The sequence below is a fragment of the Oncorhynchus keta genome, chromosome 34 (genome assembly GCF_023373465.1).
Source record: "Oncorhynchus keta strain PuntledgeMale-10-30-2019 chromosome 34, Oket_V2, whole genome shotgun sequence".
NCBI lineage: Eukaryota > Metazoa > Chordata > Actinopteri > Salmoniformes > Salmonidae > Oncorhynchus > Oncorhynchus keta.
This window is the reverse complement of record NC_068454.1, coordinates 7,150,963-7,160,834: the sequence shown is the minus strand read 5'-3', so window position 1 is coordinate 7,160,834 and position 9,872 is coordinate 7,150,963. Positions and strand designations below refer to the sequence as shown.

At 42.8% G+C, this 9,872-nt stretch overlaps 1 protein-coding gene across 1 annotated transcript; it reads left to right on the top strand.

The window, feature by feature from the left end:
- The first annotated feature begins 1,978 nt into the window (after positions 1-1,978).
- LOC127914870 (putative nuclease HARBI1) lies at positions 1,979-3,311 on the top strand. The gene is made up of 2 exons (XM_052492609.1): positions 1,979-2,117; positions 2,212-3,311. The coding sequence occupies exons 1-2, from the start codon at positions 2,006-2,008 to the stop codon at positions 2,580-2,582; spliced, it is 483 nt and encodes a 160-aa protein (XP_052348569.1). The 5' UTR covers positions 1,979-2,005; the 3' UTR covers positions 2,583-3,311.
- Positions 3,312-9,872: the final 6,561 nt, after the last annotated feature.

Genomic DNA, 9,872 nt, shown 5'->3' with positions numbered 1-9,872 from the left:
CTGGTGGTCACACCCCCATTCCTAATGCCTGGTGGTCACACCCCCATTCCTGGTGCCTGGTGGTCACACCCCCATTCCTAATGCCTGTGGTCACACCTCCCATTCCTAATGCCTGTGTGGTCACACTCCCATTCCTAATGCCTGGTGGTCACACTCCCATTCCTAATGCCTGCGTGGTCACACCCCCATTCCTGGTGCCTGGTGGTCACACCCCATTCCTAATGCCTGGTGGTCACACCCCCATTCCTGGTGCCTGGTGGTCACACCCCCATTCCTAATGCCTGCGTGGTCACACCCCCATTCCTGGTGCCTGGTGGTCACACCCCCATTCCTGGTGCCTGCGTGGTCACACCCCCATTCCTGGTGCCTGCGTGGTCACACCCCCATTCCTGGTGCCTGCGTGGTCACACCCCCATTCCTGGTGCCTGCGTGGTCACACCCCCATTCCTGGTGCCTGCGTGGTCACACCCCCATTCCTGGTGCCTGGTGGTCACACCCCCATTCCTGGTGCCTGCGTGGTCACACCCCCATTCCTGGTGCCTGCGTGGTCACACTCCCATTCCTGGTGCCTGCGTGGTCACACTCCCATTCCTGGTGCCTGCGTGGTCACACCTCCATCAGTGTCACACTAAGGGCCTCACATTGTTCTGTCAGATCCTCATTTGCGAGACTTTTGGGTGGTTGTTACTCTCCGTGCTAATGTTTTAACAGTATCTCATATTTCTGAGCGGGTCATCTCTGTTTATAGTGATTCTTTTTTTGTCTGCTGATAGTTGCTTCAGAGTTGTTAAGTTTAAGGCTATAGGATCCGTCCAACAGTTGTTTAATTCTGAGTTACAGTGCTTATGAAATTGTCATGAATTGCGTTGTTTCTAATTACCACTTTTGTTTCTATATCTTAAACAATGATAGCTGGTTTAGCATGTATTAATGTTGTGAGAGTTGCAAGATATTTACCAGGTTTATTTTCCATTAAGTGGTAGTGTCACGCCCTGGGGCCTGTTGCACAAAAGTAGAATTAAGACATCCGGGATAAATGACTAAACTGAGCTCAATGAAGCCAAAACATGTGCGTCCAGGCTTAATTGGTTGCACAAAGACCAAGCCAGGATGAGCAGACACGGATTCATTAAGCCAGGTGAAACCAATCCTGGATAGGTGCGCGCTCACGGCTCACTCAAATAGACCCCGCCACAGATCACAGATTAACTGATTTACCATGGCAACTAGAGCCGCGTACTTTTCCCCGTCGGAAGCACAAATCCTCATGGAGGCATACGAGGAGGTAAAAATATAATTAAGAAGAAAGGCAACACCGCCACAGTGATAAAGCAAAGAGAAAAAGCGTGGCAAAGTATTGCAGACCGCCTGAATGCGTAAGTAGTGCACAATTACACACTCACCGCTCCGCTGAAACATCACAATTACAATTCAAATATTTAATTCACATCTCCAAAAACGCAGTTGTACTGTAATTATGAAACGGTTAAATTTTTAATTGAAATGCACTGCAGATATGAGTGAAATTGTGTAAAGTAAGTCCATCACACTGTATAAAGCTATGATAAATTATTATTAAAGCCTTACATTATTATTTAACGTTACTACGCTCAGTACGGTTTAATCTTAGCCGTTGTACTCTGCTTCTTATGTTGTCCACCGTTTTTTTTGTGTTTCTCCTGCTTTCATTAATGTAAAGCTGCTTTGACAGAATGAAACAATTGTGAAAAGTGCTATATAAATAACATTTAATTGAATAAATAGATGAGCTATAATAATAATCACTTTAATTTATATAGCGCCTTTCAAAGGACCCAAGGTCGGTTGCTCACTGCACTGCAAAAATGTCTTTCTTACTTAGTATTTTTGTCTTGTTTTCAGTAAAAAAATATCTAAAAAACATCTTGAATATTTTCTTGAGCAAAATTACCTAGGAAAATAAGCAAAAAAAATCTGCCAGTGATGTGCATTGATTGGTGTAATATTCCTCATCCTATGATTTCAGATGGTCTGCAATGCTGACTGTGTGATCAGCAATGTTGTGGCAAAATGGCCTGGCTCAGCCCATGACTCCAGAATCTTTCGGGCCTCTGAAATCTATCAGTGCCTATCACAAGGTAAGCCACACAACCCCTATTTATAACCATCATGGCTGTGTCAAGAATACCACTGTGTTTATGAGGTAGTAATGATGAGATTTTGTGTTGACAGGTGAATTCTCTGGTGTGTTGCTGGGAGACAGGGGGTATGGCTGCCAGCCTTTTCTCCTGACACCTTTCACAGACCCCCAGGAAGCACAGCAGGCCTACAACCATGCCCATGCCAGGACCAGGGCCAGAGTTGAAATGACCTTTGGCCTCCTGAAGGCACGCTTTCACTGCCTTCACAAATTAAGGGTCAGCCCTGTTAGGGCATGTGATATTACTGTGGCTTGTGCTGTCCTCCACAATGTGGCCTGCCTGAGGAAGGAGAGGGCCCCCAGAGTGCCACCAGCCATGGACTGGGACAATCCGGCAATCTTCCCTGATGACGACAGTGGTCGGCTGCTGAGGGACCAATATGTGTTGAATTATTTTAGTTAGTATGTGTGCTTTCAATTTTGGTTAAATATGTCCTGCGGTGGCAGAGGAATTTGTTTTTTTTTGGGTTCGTTTTTTACGAATTTGGCCTCTTATGATGTTTGTGCGGTATACTGTGTGTAATACAAGGCTGCAGGGAGGCTACTGCATCCATTCATTTGTCTGTTCAGTTGATGTGTATGGATTTGTCCTGCATTTATTTTAGTGTGCAGACATGCAGGGTGTGTTATATATAGACCTTTGAATGTGTATGTATCATTTTGTATAATATGCTTGGATTCTGTGCTTTCCATCTTGTAGAGTCACTGTGACTTCAGTTTCGAAAGGAGCTGATGGTTTACCTGCTTTGTTTTGTCCTTATTCAATAAAGGAACATAATGTTACACATTGTGTTTTTATATTCATATGGAATGTGTATTTGTTTATATGACAGAGTACTAGGGCCACACTGAAGAAAAAGGATAAAGTCATAAATTTATGAGGCTGGTTCTTTCTGCAGAAAAGCTACATATTGTTTTTACAGTTTTGATACTTATGACAATGTGATACTTAATATTCTGGCACATCAGCATGTCTTTGTTTATGAAACCATACTGAAGTACAATTTCACAAAATGCCCCGCATCTGTCATTTTAACAACTGTCCTCCTTTAAAACAACTGGTTACAATATTATGACTTGTCTTTTTTTTCCCTCTGTGGCCCTAATATTATATCATTTTATATATAGTCTATAGGAAACTGTAAATTATCTAATGATGGCAACATCTAAAAATCATTTTTTATCCAAAATCATTGAAATTAATGATCACAAACGTTTAAATAATGACAGTGGGTCTAGTTATATGTGATAACAATGTATAGTGAGCAGTGAAATAACTATTGGTTTCCATTTGTGGTGACTGCTGACTGACATTAGGGATGAGATTAAATAGATCCTGGAATTTAGCCTGGTCTGGAGCAGGCTAGCTCCACAGAATAAATCTCCATGGTAATTTATACCATAACATATCCTCCTGCCCCCTATCCATCTTTAGTGCAACCGGATTACGGATCAATTGAGCCAGGATCACCAAGATCTCCTGGCTTAATCCCTTATCCTAGTTTTGTGCAACAGGCCCCAGGTCTAAGTATTTTGTGTTTTTCTTCATGTATTGGGTCAGGCCAGGGTGTGGCATGGAGTTTTTGTATTGTGGTGTGTTTTGTCTTGGGGTTTTGGTGTGTATGTATTTGGCATTGTAGCTAGTGGGGTTATCTAGCAAAGTCTATGGCTGTCTGGAGTGGTTCTCAATCAGAGGCAGGTGCTTATCGTTGTCTCTGATTGGGAACCATATTTAGGCAGCCATATTCTTTGAGTTTGTCTTGGGTGATTGTCCTGAGTGTCTTGATGTCCTTAGTCTGTGTTAGTTTGCACCAGTTAAGGCTGTTTCGGTTTTCACTACGTTTATTGTTTTGTAGAGTTTGTGTTTTGGATTTGTGTTACGTTGTGTAAATAAACATGGATCACAATATACGCGCTGCAGTTTGGTCCGACTCTCCTTCACCATTAGAAAACCGTGACAGGTAGGCTTTATTTGAGTTTAACATTTTTTTTATAGACATTTTCTAAGATAGTGTTTTTTTTCATTTTGAAGTTCAATTTCTGAATCAAACTTAACTTTTGCAGAGCATGAGTTTATATACATGGGCTCAACTTTGATTTTAGATGTGGAGTGGACAAAAAAAAAAGAAGATTTAAAATAATTATATCCAGTTGAATAAACACTCCAAACAGCCTACCGGACCACTCGGAGGCAACGGCATGGTCCTTTAGCATCGTTTTGTATCATATTTTAATGATAGAACTGGAGGGGACAAAAATATAATTTCCGAATGTGCGTCCCTGAGTTGATTATTTTACCTAATGTACGACTTAAAAGGCATCCCAAATTATGTCGGGGTCGGCTTTTCTCTGTCCTCTATGTCTTCATTTGTAATGGTAAAGGTTTGAATTGTTTTGTTTACGTATTTAATACATTTTGGGTCCATAAGATGCGCTCGGTTCATTCTCTAAATTCTGTTGCTAAGTGTATTTTCGATTGGTGCAATTACGCATGATACTGAAGAATGATCCGACATCGCATATATCATTCATTATTTAATCCAGGAAATTATTAAGTGTATTTTTGGAAAAACACATTTTGTCAATTCTTGAATAGAGCATTTCTTACTTTGAGGAAAAAAAAAAATGAATAGTATTTTGCAGTTGTGAATAATAATCTCCAGATGTCCTGTAAATTATTTATAGAAATAACATCTGTCAATCTCATTGAATGTATGATTTGGGTCACCTGCTAAAATAATATTTCCTTTCTGGATTTGATCTATTCTAAAAACAACAGATTTGCTCCTGGTGTCATATACATTGAAATCAATGTGTATTTTTCACAATGTAAGGTACAATTCAACATTATAATATGTCCTGGGATATGTCCTGGGATTATGTCCTGGGATTATGTCCTGGGATATGTCCTGGGATTATGTCCTGGGATTATGTCCTGGGATTATGTCCTGGGATATGTTTTGGGATTATGCCGGGATATAAGGGGAAATTGTGGATTGTTATTTAGCAGGAGGCCTACACCTCTGCTGTTACTAGAGTTGGTGGCAGTATAGACTTCTTCAAGCCATCTCCTCTTTAAATGTTAAACTTCTAATTTGTTAAAAATGTAACTCTCCCATCGCACCCCCAAGCCAAGCACCTTTACCCACCCAGGCTATCCCAGTGGCCATTTTCTCCTCCTCTCTTCTTTTAGTGTATGCCATTCATCACATGAATCCAAAAGCAATTTACAGTCGTGCATGCATACATTTTACATAGCGGTAACCCAAGTTGTTTTTGAACCCATGACCTTCTGGCTTTACAAGCACCGTGCTCTACCAAGTGAGTCACAAACGACCATTCTTAATTCTCAAGCACATTTAAACCCATCTGCACATCGATTTACTCATATATTTTCCTTTATTCACACACATCATATCCCCTATGCTTCCACACATCCATTCACTTCCACCCTCCTACACATATTCATATTCGCCCTCTGTCACTCTCCCATTCATATGCACAGACACTTACACCCCCCCACACACACACACATCCAAAGTACAATTATTGACATAAAAGCTATATTTCCTCTTTTATATTGTTTTGTCAGCGTCCATGTATCTCATTGGCATCGGCTAATTCTATCGTTACTTCCTAGAGAAGAACAGTTAATTGTGGAGTCTATGTTGTATTGGGGGAGGAGGAAGAAATATTGTCTCAGTATACAATAAGCTGATCTTGGGCATCCAGTGGCGTGTATTCATGGATGCCAAGGAAGCTGGGCATCCCAAAAAAAAAAAAAAAAAATCTAAGAAAAAAATAACAAAATAATTTATCTTTCGTCTCTCTGTGTTTCATAATTTTCCTTCAATTCGCTAGTGTCTGAATATATATCTCACCGGAGAAAGCATCCGAACGAATGAAACAGTGCCCCTCTATGTGTAGCCCATATATCCAAGGCTTTCTGGTCAAAAATAGTATGATATTTTTGCCGCTGTTAGCATTGACTGCAAGGGAAGCCAGCGAGCATTTGGACTCCTTGATAAAAAAAAATAGAAAAATAATAACAAATCAGCATTGACCTTAACTGAGTGAGCTCGACTGTGTTTGGTCCTGGCGCACCAAAAAAAAAAGTGACAAGGGATGCCAGGAAAACCCAAATATCATTGACAGAAAAAACTTGAATTGTTGCATCTCGTTGTACGAAAGAGGCCATATCGGATTCCGGAGGCCCGAAGGCTGTGAAACAGGAAGTGGAGGCTATTCTGAGGAAGGGGGTTATTGAAGAGTCTCACCGTGCATATTTCAGCCTCATCGAGTTAGTGCCCAAACCGGACGGTAGCTTGCGCTTCTGTAATGATTTCCGGGGTGTGAACGAAATAAGCATGTTCAACGCATACCCCATGCCGAGGGTGGACGAGCTCATCGACCAATTGGGAAAGGCCCGGTACATCAGCACCCTTGACCTGACCAAAGGATATTGGCAGGTACCATTGGCAGCCTCCTGGGAGAAGACGGCATTTTCAACACCATGCGGATTGTATCAGTACCGGGTGCTCCCGTTCGGTCTCCATGGAGACCCGCCCACATTCCAGCGACTGATCAACAAAGTACTTCGACGCCACCAGCAGTACGCAGCGGCCGATTTGGATGATATCATCATCCACAGCCAAGGATGGGAAGAGCCCTGACACGCTAGGGTTAATAAGAATTAGGCAAAGTCCCAGATTTCTGCAAAAGGTTGGTTCTTTATTCAGAGACTGTTCTCTCAACTCTCACATCACTACATAGTATCACAATGGTCTAGTCACACATATTATGGAATTATGACTCAACACATTTCATAGAATTATATGATTTCAGGGTGGAATCCTTTAGTCATTACTTTAAACATATACATTCCCTTATCAATACTATAGCCAGTTTATGCCCAGCTTTGCAGCTATATCTTCCCTCCTCACCGATCTAACCAGGGCCTGCCTCCCGAAAACAGTGAAATGGACGGACGATGATGGATGCATGTGATTCGGGACTATGGGCCATTCTGTCCCATATACCAGATGGGGAGGAGTACCCCATCATGTACATCAGCTGAAAGCTGATACCTAGAGAAAAAAAGTACTCTATTGTTGAGAAATAGTGTCTAGCTGTGAAGTGGGACACTCTCAAGTATTACCTGTTAGGTATCAACTTCACCCTGGTCACGGACCAAGCTCCCCCGGTCTGGATGGCCAGGGGAAAGGACTCAAACGATCGGGTCACCAGGTGGTTCTTGTCCCTTCAACACTTCTCTTTTCTGTTGTGCACAGGTCAGGGGCGAAGCATAGAAACGCAGATGCCCTATCGAGAAGGGAGACATACATCACACTGATGAGAGTCCCCTCCCCGACAGAGCGGGGTGTACAGCAGGTCAGCCACCAGGGGAGACTCGTCGAGACCTGGTGACAGGTGGAGGATACATCACGAGGCGATGGCTCCCTCTGCTGGACGTGCCAGGTCTCGACGGGCTCTCCGGCCAGGACCTATTGGGGCTGATTGGGGATTGGTGAGTAATCAAGGGCAGATTGCTGAGTAATCAAGGGCAGATTGCTCACCAGCTGTACAAGTCCCATAAAGCTGCCAGAAGGGCAGCACACAGGGAAGAGACTGGGGGAGGAAAGGACTCCCGTATAGTTGGGGACGGTACCAGAAGTAACAGGAGGGAGTTCAGTTTTTGATCCCCTCAGGATACAGTAAGACCCGGAGCCCAGAAGACAGTATCCCAGAGAGGGTCTCTTGGGGGATACAGTAAGACCCAGAGCCCAGTAGACAGTATCCCGGAGAGGGTCTCTTGGGGGATACAGAAAGACCCGGAGCCCAGAAGACGGTATCCCGGAGAAGGTCTCTTGGGGGATACAGAAAGACCCGGAGCCCAGAAGACGGTATCCCGGAGAAGGTCTCTTGGGGGATACAGAAAGACCCGGAGCCCAGAAGACTCTGTCTGTGTCTGATCTGAGTAAATGTTTTGACCCACCCCTGGTCTGACACAATGTATAATGGGGAAAAATGGGAGAGACCTCATGGGGGGTGGAGACAAGCACAAGACAGGTGAAACAGATCAGGGTGTGACAGGAAACATTAACTTGATTGACCGTGTAACTGTCAATTTAAAAAAATGTTATTTTAATCATAGAAATATTTATTAAAGAATATTTGACACAAAAACAGTGAAGTGCACATTCTCTTCATATCGACAAACAATATATTTTACACAGGTTGATTTCCAAGAACTGAAAACCTTTCATTGCACCAAAAAATTATTTAAATAGTCAAGTTTATTTTATTTCACTAGGCAAGTCAGTTAAGAACATATTCTTATTTTCAATGACGGTCTAGGAACAGAAGGTTAACTGCCTCGTTGAGGGCAGAATGACAAATGTTTTACCTTGTCAGCTCAGGGATTCAATCTTGCAACCTTTGGGTTACAAGTCCAACGCTCTAACCACTAGGCTACCTGCCACACCCTGTCACTTCCTGATTGCTTATGACAAAACAATAAATGACTCTCAAAGCACACAGCCCCAAACATCATAAACGTTGTCAACATGAAAGAAAACATTTTGGGTGAAAACAAGAGCACATAGGGCCCCATCTATATGGGCCCCATCATGAACCGACAGAAATACGCTGGTGGGTCTCCCACAGGGCCCTAGCCTTTTGACCACATCACAAGCAAACTATTTCTGTGGCCCCACTCTTTCATTTCAGGTACGTCAGTTAACTAAGAACAAATTATTATTTACAATGACAGCCTAACGAGGAACAGTGGATTAACTGCCTTGTTCAGAGGTAGGATAACAGATTTTCACTGTGTCGGCGATTTGATCCAGCAACTTTTCGTTAGCTGGACCATCACTCTAACCACTAGGCTACCTGCTGCCCCAATCACTCTTGACAGCTGGGATAGATTTTTGTGGTTTAAAGTTAATTTCCTACAACCCTACACATTTTGCCACAGGGTGTAAAGAGAACGTTGCAGTCCTGAAGCACGTTTCCTGCAACCCTACACATTTTGCCATGGGGTAGAGATATATTTTTGCTGCTTTAAAGCTAAATTCATGAACTTCCAAACATTTAGACTATTATCTTATGTCATGTTAACTGTTTGTTACCTGCAATATGCTTTGTGGTCTCCACCGGACAGATGTTTCTCTCCGGTTTTGTGATGAAACAAAGATGTGGGTGAATTTATTCTGCCACTGTGTCTTTTATTGTCTCAGTCTTGCCTATATTTCACGGTGTCAAGGCATATGAACTAACAGGTTATTGAGCAAACAATGAATTATCACAACACATTGGTTGTCATATGTAAGTTTTTTTTTCTTGGCCTGGCTTCCTCAGTGATTTTACTCACACACTGCTACTGGGGGCATCACTGTACAGTATGTTGCCTATTGTGCTTCTCTGTTTCCTTCGCTTCTGCCTCTTCTCTGGGCACTGGGCTGTCTTTCAACTGGAAATGTTTCCTGCAGCTTGTTCAGGGCTTCATCGGCGCTATTGACCTCCATTCTCTGTGTTCTATTCCATACACACAGTACTGCCGGGAACTGGAGTTGAGAACTGATTTGTTTATGCTCCACTGAATGTCTGATCGGAATGAATTGCTGGCGTTTTTTTCCTCAGCCTAGCACACAGGTACTGGACAAATCAAATGGACTTTTATCTCCTTTCC

Excerpts from the sequence above, each read along its gene's own strand:
- LOC127914870 (XM_052492609.1), top strand. The coding sequence starts at position 2,006 with ATGGTCTGCAATGCTGACTGTGTGATCAGCAATGTTGTGGCAAAATGG. Across the intron at positions 2,118-2,211 it reads CTATCAGTGCCTATCACAAG|GTGAATTCTCTGGTGTGTTG; the intron begins GTAAGCCACACA and ends TTGTGTTGACAG.